Source organism: Mycteria americana, chromosome 4 (assembly GCF_035582795.1).
Source record: "Mycteria americana isolate JAX WOST 10 ecotype Jacksonville Zoo and Gardens chromosome 4, USCA_MyAme_1.0, whole genome shotgun sequence".
In the NCBI taxonomy this organism is placed as follows: domain Eukaryota; kingdom Metazoa; phylum Chordata; class Aves; order Ciconiiformes; family Ciconiidae; genus Mycteria; species Mycteria americana.
The window spans coordinates 13,130,114-13,146,774 of record NC_134368.1 but is presented as its reverse complement, the minus strand read 5'-3'; the positions used below and the strand labels follow the sequence as shown (position 1 = coordinate 13,146,774).

Here is a 16,661-nt window from a genome sequence, read left to right as displayed (position 1 = left end):
GTCTAAATTACAAATTACTATCTTATAAAATTCTTCTGATAACTGTGGACTAACTCCTGTCCAAGCATTTCAGTAGTATCAGCTATGGTTCTCTGCTTCCGACGTGTTAAACACACACTGTCTGAAAGGGACAGATTCAGTGCAATTACAGAGCTTCTCAAGGACTCTGCAACTACAGTGCAAATGCAGAGAATTACAAATTGAAATTTTTAAACGTGGCCTCTCCTCTTCCATAAAGATTTCCTTGAAACCTGGGACCAGCCCTGCCATCTAACCCTCTCCTCCCCAACCGAGCTTTTGACTTGAAAGTCCCCAGGCGCAGCTCTCCTTCCAGGCAGCCCCAGCCTGAGCACCTTGGTGCTTGCTGAAGCACCTCCTGCATCCAGAAACGAGGTCTTCCAAAGCTGCTAAGCGCAAGAAACACTTGGACATGCCTCACACAGCAGAATCAGGCTCATCACACATTAGACAACTGCGTTATTTCACAGGAAGGATATCGGCCCTTTCCTTTCATCTCACTGCCTCCTGGTTGCAGAACCTCCCAGGAGGTGCGAAACCTGGGGTCAACGTCCTCGTCATTTCGAGGAGGCTCAAAAACATCATCTAGTCCACATCACTCATTCTCAAGATGCATGCTGGCAAGCCAGCCAGGAGGGTAATTTTAAAGGAGATACAGTCCTCACAAATGTGAATAATGCTGCCTGCAAATGCTGAGTGCAAGATGCTGAAGGCAGAGGGGAGCACAGCACTCCTCAGAGGCAGAGAGCCACTGGGTCATTTAGCCTACGTTTTTTTCTGGTAATTCAAATAAGCCAAGGTTGTCTATCATTTGAATGAGGTCCCAGCATCGTCTGGAAGAGTTCTTGCTGCTATTAGCCAAAATTGTGGCTGAGAGCTTGCTAACATGCCTTGGTAATCCCACGATGGTCTACCTGACCAGGATGGACACAGCCCCATTGGCCTACCTTACAAAGCTATTTTTTGGACAAATTCGAAAGCAAAATTTTACTTGCCACTTATTAACAAGGCATTCATCTTTGTAATGTAAATTACTCAAGGAAAATTAATTAATTTTTTTCTAAGAAATCACTACATTTAATTACCTTGAATGGTCATTATGGGCCCTTGTGGTTTCTTAAAAAAGGACAGCCTTGTTTTTTTTCCCTTGAAAACCCACGTATTCAGAACAACAGTGACTAAGAGTTTGGAACTGAGCCTTCATTTTTCATTTGACCAATGATAGCAACCCACCATAAGCACTATGCATAGCATGGAACAAACACACCGTGCATATTTGGCAAAGGAGATCCTGTATCGCATGGAAATGAGCAACATCTGACAATGTATTTTAGAAACCATCTTTCACTGACAGAATTTAATTCTACTGGGTCTGGAAAGAAAAAGTAACTTCTCTCTGCACTGATTTTTTTTTCATATTTTCCTGGTAATCCAGTGGACAAATGTGAGCAAGCTTAACTTCAGCAATTTCTCACAGCAAGGAACGTGTCTGTAAGTTGTGGGATTGAAAAAGAAGTCTGGGATGAGCAAAGTGTATCATATTTTATTTTACCTTACTTTCCAGATTGAGGATAAGACTTGAGATGTCCCCTCACTCAGGAGACAGCAGTGACAAACTGTAGGTCATAATCAAAGAGAAAATCAGAAAGCCTATACCCTGCAGGTAAACCCACTTTGCCAATCATCCAAAACCATAGCAGATGTAAAACTTTAAAAGGAACAATTTCACCATTTTTTTTTCTTGAGGTAAATGACACCATTTCTTCCTAGAAATTGCTGTGGTCTCATCAGATCTGTTTCAATACTGAAGGTCAATGGAGAGAGAGTCAGCAAGCCCTATGTCAGGCCTCGGGCCTTTTCTGCAGGGCGTCGAATACTCGCTCCACTTCCCCTCCTGACGAAGCTTGCCACCAATCTCAGCACAAGCTCTGCAATTCCCCCTTTCCTCTCCAAGGCCATACTTTGCCATTTATCATTTTGCTTCGCCCGCAGGCTTAGCAAGCTTTCAGTCCGCATGCACCTATCCAAGCCAGCATGAATCAGATACGCGTTCTGCCCTCTGCTTCGATCCAGATGACATCACCTTCATTCCTTGCACGCACTCATTTTCTAATTATACTGGTTTTGTTTTACACCAGCAACATTTATTTTTTTCCTCAGAGAAGTTCTCAGTTGATGCCGCCTGGTTCAAAATGAGTTGAGAGTTTCCAGCCCAGGGATGCAGTAGCAGAGACTGAGATGGGGGAAGCACGAGCTCACTTATTTCCACCTCCCATTCCACTAGGCAGTTTCTTTGCTTTTAATTCTCCTCCACATACTGTCCCTCATCTCAAGGACTAACAACCAGACTGCAATATTAGCAAAGTTCCTTACTCCATCAATGCATTATCCACATGCAAAATCAATTCTAGTAGAAGGGAACAGTTCCCCTTTTGTCTGAACTTTCTCTGAGGACACCAGCGTGCGCCCAGTGTAGCATAATTCCCACTGTTTTCCCTGCATCTCAGACACTTTCACCATCCCTTTCCTCAGCATCATGGGCTCTAGCTTTGGGACCGACCCTAGAAGCAGCAATGATTACAGTTCTGTCTGCAAATTTTGGAATAAACCTTGATCCCAGAAAGATGTCATCAAACTGGCAAAGCTTCAGATAAAAGTAACAAAAGTAATCATGGGTTGCAGAGTTTGATTTATGAGGAAAGACTAAAAGGCCTAAGTATGTATAAGCTTAGCCAAATGATGACTAAGGGAAAATATGGTAAATGTCTACAAGTATTTGAAGGGTCTAAACACCATGGGAATAGACCAGTGTGGGAAGTTTATGTTCATACTTTTCTTTGTATGTATGATGTTAAATTTTGTCTGCACTATTGTTGGGACTTTCCTAAACCATATACCTTTAAGACCTAGAGCTCTTCCCAAACAAAGGCAGAAAAAATGCACCCCTAAGAAATGTTAGATTGATTTATCTTTCTTCTCAGCTATTTGAATATTAATTTGTCTTAACTGAAGCGTTACCTTGTCTCATTAGTCAAACAAAAGAAGGGAAATTGAAAATTATGCGTAGGGAATAGGGAGGATATTAATCTTGAGGTATGAGAAAAGATGTGTACGTAAAGCTATGCTTTATAAGGCCAAGAACATGATTTCTTTTTTTTTTTTTAAGATTGGATCAGCTTAAAATATCCAGCTATGTTAACAGTGCATCATTGGGCCATTAAAGGAATGGCCAAACTTATTAGTAAAAGTAGCATTCATTCCTTTTTTTATTAGTGTTGGCCTTGTTTACATAGGAAGTCTGGGTGTTTTACAGTGTGCTAGTAACCGATTCTTAATTCCCTTTGTGACAATTTGGCCATATTCAGGCAGCTTAACTCGCTTTACTTCTCTGCTCTGCATCAATGACAAAGCTGGGCACGCAGCAGACCCTGAGGAGAGTACAGAGGAGCAGATTAAGGTTCCCTTCTGCCCACACTCTGAACTGACTGTATTTAAGTGAGCTCAGTGATGTTAACATGATGCTACCTGAAAACCTTGCTAAAAGATAAGGTAAACAGTTTAAAGATGGTTCTTCATTAAAAAGACTGCTATACCGGAGCTCGCAGCATCAGAACATCAGCATTTTGGATATATTTAAGTGTGAAATTGCCACGCTAGAAAGGACTACTGCATCGTACTGTTTTGTTAAAATTGTATTAATCTGAGGCTTGTAAAGTCAATAGTGCTCAATCTTTTGTTCTGGATAGCATTTTGTGTCAGCTTGCATGGGAAAGCAGAAAAAGACAGTGAGGCTCAAGTTCAGTAAAGTGCTGAGGATCCACCAGATGCGTCCATGGGTCACAGTGGTGGCTTTGTATGGAAGAGGAGAGTCGTGTCTCCAGAAGCACAATCTCTCACCTGCACTGACAGCATTTGGGATTAGAGATACGGGATCACAACCATGGGATCCCACTTTGGGAAGCCGGAAGGTGGCCTGCAGCTTGGGAACCGAATGCTGCTGCTGTAATTCCTCACCTGGGTGTTACCCATAGGACACAGCACTGTGTAAGAAGGGTCACCACACCTTGCTGTAGTTATGTAGCTAGCTCTCCTAAAACATGCAAACACACAATGGAAGAATTAAAACGCAAATGTTTCTTAGTAAGATATATAGAACTAAGCAAGGGCTGAGCTAAACCTCTCTACTGCAATGCAACCACTATAATGGAAAATCCTCATGCTCTATGAAACACAATCATTAAAATGAGCAGTACAGATACGCGCTCATTTTTGAGTCTCTCAGAACAAAAGTAATTAATTGCACATTCAAATACCTGCTCCACAGTGTTATCTCAGAAAGAAGTGATGCTTTTTGCTGTAAATTAATGAGGCTTCCCTCTATTTTTCTGTAGCCTGCTAAAAAGCCACTAATCATTCTAAATAGACTTATAATGTTTATTTAATTCAATGAGATTTCTTTTCCCTGAGAATAATTGTGCTTTTAATGAAATTCAGAGATCTTCAAAACTAATACTTAGGAATATGGCATTAGTGTGAGTAAGTCACAGGAAGGGAAAATTGCAATTAACCTACAGCCGTCCTGCAGCAAGCTGTGACCAGGTCATGCTGCACAAGCATGTTTATTCTGTGTCAGTAATTAGATGGGAGTCCTCATGTGAAAACCTGCTGATGTAGGAAATTCAGAGGATATCACACTTCCTCATGAGTCCATAGTGAACCAATGAACCAACACAGTGGATGGCAGGAGGTGATGAGTTGAAGACTAGAAAAATCAAAGTCCTAACTCCTAGACATCATTTAAAACCTCAGGTTTGTTTCTCTTTTGCTTTTTGTTACATTATGTTCATAGGAAATGACAGCTGAGCATTACATTGCCTTTGCTTGAATCCATAGTGAATCTTTCAGATAGTCTCTCTGAAGCACTACTGTGCACTCCATTTTATGGAGTGTAATTTTAAGTAGTTGTCCAATTCATTTTTGTTCAGAATCCTTGTAACACTTGAACCTCTGATCCACAAAATCCAGAAGTAAGAGCTACAGGATCTTTTCCAGAGTCTTCAAAATGCAAAATAGTCAAACTAAACTGGGATTTACTGGGAAAGGTTTATCCACAGTTAAGCGAGCATTCACGTAAATAACCAGAGCTTAGCTCTTTAGGGTAGTTAGTGCAGAGGCTTTGCTGGTGGGACCATAGTCTTTCCCTGTATTCATTAGGATGTTAAAAGTATCTCAACTGAATATACTTGGAACAATAATAGCCTCCTCCCTTCTCCAGTTTTTCTCCTCTCTCCCACCCCATTCACTTCTCCTGTGCCTCTCAAAGTTAGCCCAAATATTACTTTCGGAAGCCCAGTTGTAATTTTCTGGAAAATTTATTATCTACTGAATTTTGAATCCTCGTTTTGCTTTCACAAGGTTTGCACTCTTCCCCCTTCTTTCTGTTGTACTGCTGGGGCTCAGCAGGCTTTTCAGAGGTTTCTTCTAAGCCTACTGCATGCCTAATTACAAAGCTGTAATTAGCCATGTGCCACGTTCCCAAGGGAGTATTGAATGTTATGCTCATCTACAACATAATTAAGCTTCACGCTCAATAAATATTTCAAACTATTAAGTAATTATGTGATAGGGGAGGGAAAGTTAAGAAACAGCATGAGTTGCCATCTAATGAACTTCAAAAGGTATCAAAAGATAACTAGAGCAACTCCATTGACCAGGGGACGTGGCAGTCGGTGCTACAATTGCGGTTACGCTCGATGAGGGCACTTAGTCACAGCACTGAACAGTTGGGGCACTTGTGCAACCCAGCCTTGGCAGGAGGTAGAGATCCCCCTCTCCTCTGCTTCCACATAGCAATGTGGGTCCCCAAAAAGGCTCCCAGGAAAAGCAGTGTAACAGAAGCAGTGAGGAAAGGAGTCCGAAACCCTTCCCCATGCCGATGTCACCCCAAGCATCTATAGAAGGCTCCTGGATCCGTGGATGTATCTCGTTCAGTACCTCAGGGCATCATGAAACTTCACAAAGAAGCTGCATTCCACTCAGCACTGCTGCTGTGGGGTACTTACAATCTGACCTCTTGTGAAATATCACAAGGCACACACAAAATATTCTGTAGTAGCATTGTACATTCAGTATTTTCCCCAGCTGAGTCATCCCTAAATATGCAAAAAGCTGAAAAGATACAAGTATTTCTCTCAGGGATATCAATATATTACCTACACAGCAGTACACATAGAACATGTCTGAGGATAACCTGTGCCATCATTCTGTCATTCAACCAAATGAGCTTCTTCATACTGACACTGATGTAAGTAATTGCCTTCAGCAGACTCCTGATTAAAAATATTATATAATTAAGAAAACAATTCATAAATAAAACTAAAACTATGAATCCATAATGAATTATGAAATATATATAAGATTTTGAGTTTCAAAAATTTCATTTGATTTAGGTACAAAATACCTTATTCTTAAAGCAAATTTTCCAGTTTCCCTTAGTTTGGGCTTTAGTGCATCTGTAATATGAATGCTCCACATCTAATCTCTCTTCACTCCCACAGTGTTTTGACTGATAGGAATTAGCTTTCATACCTATCACATAATTTCTAATGCATATTTTCATTTTACAACAGCTCCTTTTGTAAGGGCTTTGAAAACTGATATAGACATCCAGCACTGATCACAACACAAGCATATGCCTAGAATAAGAAACACCACACAAACGTTTTTCAAGTTAAACAGCGTGAAGTTCCACTGAAGCCGGTGACCTGCAATTTTTCACTCCAGGCTATCAGCTTCATCGTGAAGTGAGCCCTAACCTCAAAACCAGCCCCAAACGACAAACTGCACTGCTCTATGTTAAAACACACAGCATTCCAGTTTTGCTCGGATTTTCCCCATCGGAGCTCCAGAGGGGCTGGGACACACAACATTACTTTTATGAATGACATCTAGGAGCTGGGGCTGTTATAAATTCAGGCTTGGTTACTGGAAACCAGTCCTAAAATGGTTGCAGCCGAAGTGGCTAGAACCCAGGGGGATTGTTGAATAAAAAATAGTGGAAAAAATGTCATCCCTAAAACAAATCCAGACAAGCAGTTTCAGGAGGAAAAGCATGTTTGAATTAATGTGAGTGCTCTGTTCAAACAAGACCGCACCCATGTTTAAATCTCTCACTTCTGTTCACAAGAGAACAAGGTGGCAGATGAAGGTTTGCTACTTGACATGCCAGAATTTTTCCTTAGCAATTGTTTCAGTGTCTACCTGTTAAGCAAAGAATGAACAGGCTCAAACAAAAGTGGAATAATTTACTTTCTACTGTATTTGATAGGCATGAATGAATAATGCTTTTAACTCTCTGACATTCAAGAGAAAAGGCTAAAGAAACTAAGATACATTAAGATAAGAAAATCAAATGAAAACACTAAAAGATGGTTTCCAAATGGAAGACTCTAACTATGTTGGCTTTCAAAACTACCAGCCTGTGACCACAAAAGAAATCTTATATTCTGTGATAAAAGCAACTTCAGGAGGAAAAAAAAAAAAGTCTATGCAGCTGGGCATGAACCATCAATTTGGATGTGCAAGCACTGAATCACATTGCTATGACTGAATAACAGGCAAACAATATCCAATCTAAGATAAAAGTATCAAGTGCATGCTTTCAGGAGCCCAAGGCCTAAATCATAAAAGGTACTTTTATGTACTTAAAAAAGTACTTTAAAAGAGGTATCAAGATTTTCAAAAGTGTCCATAAGCCCAGCTTCCTTTGGAAAAAAAAAACCAGGCCATGTGGAACACCACTGGGAAACCAGCAGGTAAGGAATGTGCTAACGTGTGCCATCCAAAGGTGATGTCTTAGTCCCTGGAAACTCAGGACTTCAGTTGTCCAAAATAGGGACGTTTGCTCCAGGACACTTGCACTTAAGCCCCTGCATAATAAAATGATCCTTTTGATAAAATATTCAGAGACAGACCAAATTATGTATTTTTTCAAATCCTATTGCAGCAAGAGCACCAAAAAATCCTATTTTGGAATTATATTATGTTAAGGCTTTGTCGTCAGAGAATACACCAACCTAAGCAAATTAGGGACCTATGGAGGTCTTCAAAGTAGGGCCAACTTTAAAATTAGACCACATCCCTCAAGGCCACGTCCAGCTGAGTTTTGCATGCCTCCAGGGATGGAGACTCCACAGCCTCTTGGGCAACCTGTTCCAGTGCACTGTTCTCCCAGTGAGGAACTTGTTCCTTATATCTAATGTAATTTCCCTTCCTGCAACTTGTGACTGTCGCCTCTTGGCCTTCCAGTGCCTAATCCTGAGAAGGGTATGTTTTCCTTCATAACCCCTTTAGTGCAAAGGTGCGCTGCCAACGCACGTTCAGCTTGTTTTCCATCAGGCCTCCCAGGTCCTTTCCTGCAGAGCTGTTCCCCCCATCTTGTGCATTATTCTGTCACAAGTGCGGGAATCTGGATTTACTTTTGCTGCACTTCACGCGGTCCCTGTCGACCTATTCCTCTAGCCTGGCCAGGTCCCTCTGAACAGAGGCTCTGCTCACCAGAGCATCAACTGCTGTCCCCCCAGGCTGTGTCATCTGCCGACGTGGTGAAGGTGCAATTCCCCTTCTTCACCCAGATTGTATAATCCATTCCTGTCCTACTGCTTTGTTGTTCTGCAACACTATCTGAATTAACTTGTTCTTCACCATTTCCCGTTAGAATAGCTCATGGGAATGCTGCTCCGTTCATCTAACATTAGCATAAACAGCACTGTGGTAGCGAGAAACTTCTAAAAAAAATCCTGGGCCAAATCCTTATCAAGTGTAAATTCCTTGCATTTCTAATCAGCTTATACTAAATGACGATCCAGGCTATTCATTCAAAAGCCAGCGTGCCAGTAACGTATTTAAAAATCAGCAGGTCATTTATTATAACTAGTTCTCGGTGCTGCATGTATTAGTTCACTGTTGGCATAAACATCTCCTCGAGGAGCACAAGGAACTGGGCTACTCCTGCCTCACTGCTGAGTTAGAACACGCAAACAAAAACATGCCGAGTGTTTCTATGCTTAGATACATGGCTTTTGAAGAAAGAATTCCTGTTATTTGAATGCTTTTATTTTCTAAGCTCTTGGGCTTAGAAAAATATGCATTTTTACAAGAAAATATTTTTTATAATCCTTAATTTCTTACACAACAGCGTAATCTAAAAAATACTCACAATGGGAGCAAAGTTAGGAAAACACTACCACCCATTAAAACCCCACCCTGCTGGCGGTCCTTGACCATTAGCCGAGGCCCTCATTGCAGCCTCCCTTAATTTGACCCAAGGAGCTAATACCATTTACTTGAGTTCATTTTGCATGACAGGAACACTCAATATAGGAGACTTCCCTTGGAAGAGGGAATCGGAGACAAACAACAGAGCCTTTTCCATGACATCTATGCCGGATCATTCAAAGTTCACAACAAACTCTGTTTCACAAACAGGAGCCCGCTTCAAGTCAACTTGCAGAGGGCTGTTAAATAAATCTAGCTCATGCAGATTCAGTCACCTTATTGCTCCTAAGTAGACCAGGAAATCAGAAACATCACGTGTGAGATATTCTCATCATACTGGACATGGTAAGACTGCTTTCAGGTTTGATAGTTGATATAAAACACAATGGTTATAGGTCTCCTTTCACTGACACCACCTGTACCATGTCCACAGCCATCACACCCAGGAGCTTGTTCTGATTTGCAGCAGTGAGAGCAAGGTGAAGCTTCAGCCCGCAAAACTGATCAGAATAAAACTGGAATATCAGAACATGGATTTTTTCTTAAAAGATTTTCCTAGATAAATCACTCTACAGTTCGGATAATACATGGGCTTAGAAGTGCTATCGCCTTCACCATTTCTGTAGGCACAATCACTTTCACAAGTGACAATCACTTTCACAAGTGACATTGGCTGTGCAGGATGAAAACAGAAGACCAGTCGGCAACCAATTCTGCTCGGAGAGAGCACTTGTCTCCTAGAGACCCGTGAGCATCGAATCATATCCTCTGGCAAATGTGAAATCGAGCTCAAGAAAAGGTGAAATCTAACCTTAGTACCTGCTTCCAGCATTCCTAGTGTTGCCCCCAAAAGCTTGAAGATACCAAGATACGCTAAGCGGGTCCTCTACTAACAGATGGTGTGTGTGTGTGTTTGTCTGTGTGTCTAATCCTGGTCTGTTCCTGTGCAAACCTATAAATCCATGTAGTCTTGGGCTCCCTGAGTCCTGGGTCTTGCCCAAGCCTGAAATCTGCTGAATGCACAAGTCAGCAACTAACTTACAATCTTCTTCCTCTTCTGCCACAAGAGGAAATAATGATAAACTGCTTTTCTATGCAAAGCTACTTATTTCCAGCAATTCTGTAATGCAGAAGGAAGGGTTGGGGAAGAGGGGAAGAGGCCGGCAGGGAAGGCAGCAGTTTGTGCCTGTCACGCAGCTCTGCATATGGTTTGAATGTGTAGATGAGCTGCTGCCTCTGTTTTTCCAGTAGTTATAATCCTATTAAAACGCTGCTAATTTAATTGTTTAAAAACCCACCAATCCCTAATAAATGTAAGGTGGTCTACAAAGAAGTCCTTCCTGCAGACACACATGTTTAACATAGTGCAGCAATCAGCAGGACCAGCCTGGTCCCCTTATCGCTTGTCTGGTGCAGGTTTGAGCAGATCTTGTTTATTGTTCTTTTTTGCAAACCTCTGTGAGATCTTTGAAGCGGTCGGGCTCCTCGAGCCATCAGGCACTGGGCTGCACCTGGTGGGAGGCAGACGGAGCAACTCCAATGTTAAACAAACAGCCATCCCAGCTGAGGACAGGGTATGAGCGAGGGATCATGGCAGCCAGGACAGGCATGATCCATCCAAAGCAAACTATATGTTGTCCTAAAAAAGCAATTTGGAGCTGCATTTGCTATTCAGACCAGTCTGATGTGTTTAAACGAGGACTCTATTCTTTAACACACGCACACACATATATGCATATATATAAAAGAATCCTTTATAGCATGTGTCCAGATGAGCATCCCTCCAACTCCCTGCTCCTTTTTCTGGACTCACTGTGCTTTTTATTATTGCTATCATGCCTTGCTATCCCCCAGGCTTAAAACAGCACACGTTCGAGGCTCTTTTTTCCTTACAATCAAATCAATACCACTTGCTGGGTAATCAAGCGACAAGCACATTGAAGTATTTAAGAACATAGCACCATTTCCAAAATATACTACATGTATAAGAATTTGGTAAATGAATTGTCTTAAAAAAATTGATCTTTAATGAGGAACTTTCAGCTACTTCATAGTTTTTCTTCTTTTTTTGCTTTAAGATTAAAGTTTCTGTCTTCTTTTCTCGTCACGTTATCAAGTTAAAAATACAATGATTTTATTTAAATATAAATCTTCCCAAAAGTCCAATATTGTTAATCACATAGTTTTTATTGAACTGTCTCCTATTCTTCCTAATAGTAATTCACACAAAGATACATTAGTTTAATAATTTAGGTGAGTCTTTATTCAGTCCTGTCATTGCTCAGTCAAAAAAATCAACCTCATGAATTTTGCCTGAACATCAACTTCAGGATTTGGCCTTTGGAAACGAAGCTTTCCTCTACGATAAATTACATCTGCATTTCTCCAGCTTATACTACTACTCTTTGAGAGAGGTGGATGCTACAGCAAATCTGTAGCACAGTGATCATGGATCACACAGCCAAAGGAGAGACTGAATAAGACAATGAACCAGAAACATAGGTCGTATATTTGCAGGATAAATGGACCTTTTTTTAGAATACTCAGGTTATTCTAGGAGGGTGTTTTTTATAGGAATTAAAAAAACAAGTTTCCACCCGCCCCGTTCCAACTTTCAATATCCTGTATAGTCATTCAGAACTACTGGGTTTCATCAGTATCTTTGTAAAAATCCATTTGGCCAGACAGTCGCCAGGTTTTTGGCTTTTTTTTTTTAATTGCCTACATACTAGTGTTTTCAAATAAAATATAACACATAATGTTATTCCTCTCTTCTCTCTTCTTTCATTGCTATTACTTGGGCACAGGAATATCTAAGATGGTAAACGAACAGGACAAAGACTTGCAAAGCCATCAAGCAAATACCATTCCTACCTCCAGCCTGGTCCTGTCCACATCCTTAGGCAATTTCACACGAACTCGGTTTGTTACAATAAGTGTTTCATAAGGATAAATCTGTTAAAAAGACAAGAGCATATGAACTCCAGCAAATCTGATTCTGATGTGCGGAAAAGACAGTGTGGGGAACTTACTAATTTAAATGGTACATACTTGCATCCTGATTTGACAAATATTTCACTGGGACAAAAATTAACAAAATAAAATAAAAAAAGGAACACATGTAACCTTGCTAGGAAGTGCTGAATCTGATTGTTCTTCCAGTGTTGGAAAAGCCCTTCTTACCTTGTATTCTGCAAGAGAATGAGAACAGGTTCACAGTTTAGAATTTATAGGCTTCTTTTGCAGTCACCGTAACGATCTAGGTACATCAGCAATTCGTTATGCTATTACATTTCTTTTACGGTTTTCAATAGTTGTTGGATAACTGCATGTATAGTAAGCATTTGACCCCCATGCTCTGAATGCCTATAACACTGTCTATTATCGAAGCAATATTCCTCAAAATCAAAGGCTTATTATAGAAAATCCATCTCCTGATGCCATTGGGTTACATAGTAAGTATGTCTGGCAAAATTGGGCATTTCTTTTTACAGGAGGCTTTTGCGCAGTTAAGTCAGTCTGTCATCCAAAAGTCCTACCCTTATTGTTCTTTACTGAAAACAGTTAAAATATATGGATTATTACAGGTGTGTCAGTTTGGGAACTTATATGAAAATCATTGAGTTAATATGATATTCCAAGATCCTGCACTTGGGCTGACTGCAGTGGGAATAACGATAGTGAAGAAAAGATGATTTGGGGGTGTGGGGACGATGATTCCTGGATCTAAACCAGCACAAGAGTATTCTAGTTAGGTCAGTATATGACTATATATGATATGACTACAACAAGGTCATCTATTCACATCAATAATTAAATGCAACCAGAATAGCCAGTATGTTTTTATAGAGCTTTTTATGGGCTGAAATGAAATCAAAGATAATTCTGCTTTCAAAATCTGTAGTTTGAACTATTCAAACATAGAGACAAAGATTTGTATCAAAACAGAGGCATGAAGTGGAGCATTAGAATAAGCTTTTTAAAACGAGATTGTGTCTTGGAAACAAAATCCTGCTCTTCCTCATGAGTAGATGCATGTTCCTAAATTGCTCAGCTCTTTTGAAAATTCCAACCCAAGTTCCATATTAAGTTCACAGTCCACTTAAACTGTAATAAAAAAATGAATGCAAATCAATTCTGCTTTTTGAATTCTGTACATTTTAACCACACTGTAGCGCAACCAAGAAGCACAATGGATTTTTTTATTAGATACATCTTGAAGGAGTGATTATCTTAAATTTCTTCCTCTCTTTGATATGAGACCACCACCTGCTAAGCAAAAAGAACCAGGGGCTGTTGCCACATATTGAGGATACTGGGATTGACTCAACATGGTTGCACCACTTTACGATGCAGGACTTCAGCCAGGCCTTTATGTTCAGCCAGATAAAAAGAAGATTCTCTGTGATAAACATGATATTGAGCTGGGTCTCTACCTAGTCATTATTACGTGAACTATGGGAAGATCTCAGAATAGTAACCCTTTATGGCAAGATGTTAATGAGCATCCTCAAAGGAAGAAAACATGAATTGGAGTGGAAATGATATGGCAATGTACCTTTCATTCCCCAGCTCGCCTCCTGGTCCGTTTCGTATTGGCCCATATTTTCAGGCTGAAAGAGAAAGAAAGAAACAATATAGCAGCAAAATACACCGCAAAATCACTTTGCACATTGTTGAGAGAAAAAAGAAAACCAGTTGGTAGCACACAATCAAAATACAGATCCTTGCGAGAGAGAAAGAGAATAAAGTCTCATTCAAACTTGACCCAACTGCTCAAGGCAGGAGTCCCGAGTGCTCCCAACACCCATCAATCTATGGCTGCAGAGACGGAGCTCTGCCTGGAGGCAGGGATGGAGTGTCAAGTGAATGCCTGGGTCCCCGGAGGCACTGCAGGTGCAGTTTGCTGCCTACGCTGTGAGCTCCCACAGACCGGCGAAAGCTGGAGCTTGGATGTCACTCAGAGAGGCAACTGCAGTGTCGTATCAGCCCACCTCACCCCTACGCCCTCGGGACGTTTTTGAGCTCTGATTCCTCGCAGCTTTCAATGAGGCAGAAAGGTGTCAGAAAGCCACCAGCCACCCCTATTTGAAGACCTGGCAGTAAGGTTAGATTGAAATTGCCACATGCCTTTCCCTGCAATGCAGACGTCTTAATGCCATCATCACGAATCACTTATGCTGCACTGAAACGTGTCTCATTCCGCATTCTGCTTCACACTGCTGATGCCACTAAGATCAGGGAGAACTGTGCATATGTGCCGTAGCTTTGTTTGACCCACTGTTTTTTTCCCTTGCTGGCAAATGCTATGATGAAAAACATTACAGGAGATGAGAAAAACACTATTATATGACTTTTTTCCCCGAGTCTCATTTTTGCCTGTTAGGGTATCAACGGTGTGCACAGCTATGCTCACAATAACCTGCAAGGCTCCTTATTGTTTGGGTTTGGTTTATTTTGTTATGCAGCACTGGGATGGCTGATTAAAAATAACAAACCACAAAAGCTGGTATGAACCTGCAATCCAAACAGAGGACATCCATTCTGAGAAGAATTTTGGCCTCAAAGATTTGGCCATGAGCAACCTTTTCAACTTTCCTACAGTTTTGGGCTGTGAGGTTGGACCTTTTAGGTGGGACAAATGCTGCCATCTGCTGCTTTCATATCACATTGCACGGTGTCAGCCTGCAAGCACGGCCAACTCCACCGCTGCTGGAGTTTGCTTTGGCCTCATCTGTGTGAAGCCTTCTGATGGCTTTGGTGCCCCACCAGCGCAGTGCCGGGGTGCAAGTCGGTCCCTCGCCCGCTTCAGGTTACTGGGAACAGTTATTCTGAAAAGTCAGAAAAAAGCTGTTGACTCGCAGGTGGGGACAGGTTTATCTAGAACCTTTCAAATTCCTAAATCTCATTTGATCAAGTTGCAGTGCCACTGGTTCCTTCAGAGAGGAATTCAAGCAGCCAGGTATTGAAGCAACGCAGGCACAGTTAGTCTTGTAATATTAACTCAAAGGGATGGACATTTCAGCAGCTACTGACAAATTCATTTAGCTACTCTCTGACAGTTGCCTTCTTGTAGCTCCTGCCAATGACCTGCAGTTTGACTCTTACCACTGGGGAAGTTTAATCCTGCTCATGTACTTTTGCAGCTTTCACATCTTTCTTTGGAGAAAGGAGGGAATTTGAATGAAGTCCCGTCCATGTAACTTAGACGCAAATCAATCTTCAAAATGTAAGTGCACGTGCATCTATTTATTGCCAACTTATCACTATTAACCAAAATGGGTTAGTATCTAAAAATAGAAGCCATGAACTGAGAATCCATAACGCTAGATGCCAGATAGAGAGACCACAGTGTCAAAGATGCCTTTTTCCTAAAGACTTACAAAAATTATAAAAAAGATTAAAAGAAGAACGCCTAGTCTGATCTGATCATAATTTTGTTACGCATTTTGCTTTCTAGATTGCTGCCTGCCATTCTCTCTGTATTGCTCCCTCCCCGCCTTAAAAGTACGATGACTGTGTGTGTATATACATACATATACACACACATGCATACTGGAAAAAAAAACAGAACTGATGGTTCAAGAAATGCAATGGATGTGGGCTGCTCCACCCTTGCTTTAAGACCATTACTTGCCTAATTATAGGCCTAACCCTCTCTACCATTAATTCAAGCTGTACTGTGATCTATTAATATGTGCAGCCTGTACATTTTGGACCTTCATTTGTTTTGGGAGGAGAATCAAGACTCCTAATGCTCATGATGCACACAATTAAAAGGAGAAGCCTCAGTCTGTCTTACTCTTGCAGACAGACAAACTGTAACCCACATAGGGCATGAATCTGTCAGACAGGGCTGGCCGCCAAAACACCTTTGAAGTCTTATTACTGTGTAGATTTTCAACTAGTTACTGAGCTGCCTATTTATGATATGCTATTGCCTGGAGAATGCATTTAAATGTATACCTACCTGATGTAAGCCATTCTTTCCATAGCCAGGTAGAGAAGCAGATTTAGAATATGGAAATCCTGTAAAAGACATAACATACAGCTATATTTTTTGTAAATCCTTTACAGCCTGCTAAAACGCAGAATTCAAGAAAACATCCAGAAACAGCAATTACAAGATCACTATGTATATTCTATTAACGGGATGAAATACAACTAAGCAGTGCTCATCTTTTCTCCATATTTAATGTGCACGAACATGTGCAACCATGTCTATAAATAACAGCATGCCAGGATGCAGTCACCGTACTGGGCATGGCATGAAGAGAGTTGTGGGAGTCATGTTATGGAAGCCTTATGCAGCTACATGATGCAAAGCAGATTTGAGAGATTGTGAAATCTCTGCCCTCCAACTTGGT

At 41.0% G+C, this 16,661-nt stretch overlaps 1 protein-coding gene across 5 annotated transcripts in view; it reads right to left on the bottom strand.

Moving 5' to 3' along the window:
• ABLIM2 (actin binding LIM protein family member 2) overlaps positions 1 to 16,661 on the bottom strand; it is a 185,357-nt gene that overhangs the window by 35,600 nt on the left and 133,096 nt on the right. For 4 of the 5 annotated variants that reach the window (XM_075499695.1, XM_075499693.1, XM_075499694.1 and 1 more), the window contains 4 exons: positions 16,265 to 16,323; positions 13,853 to 13,907; positions 12,421 to 12,485; positions 12,169 to 12,249 (listed from right to left, as the gene is read on the bottom strand). In XM_075499695.1, the coding sequence (XP_075355810.1) occupies positions 12,169 to 12,249; positions 12,421 to 12,485; positions 13,853 to 13,907; positions 16,265 to 16,323 (260 nt within the window). Of the gene's footprint in view, positions 1 to 47; positions 122 to 12,168; positions 12,250 to 12,420; positions 12,486 to 13,852; positions 13,908 to 16,264; positions 16,324 to 16,661 lie in introns of those variants that run through there. The other variant, XM_075499697.1, reaches the window with a different exon arrangement.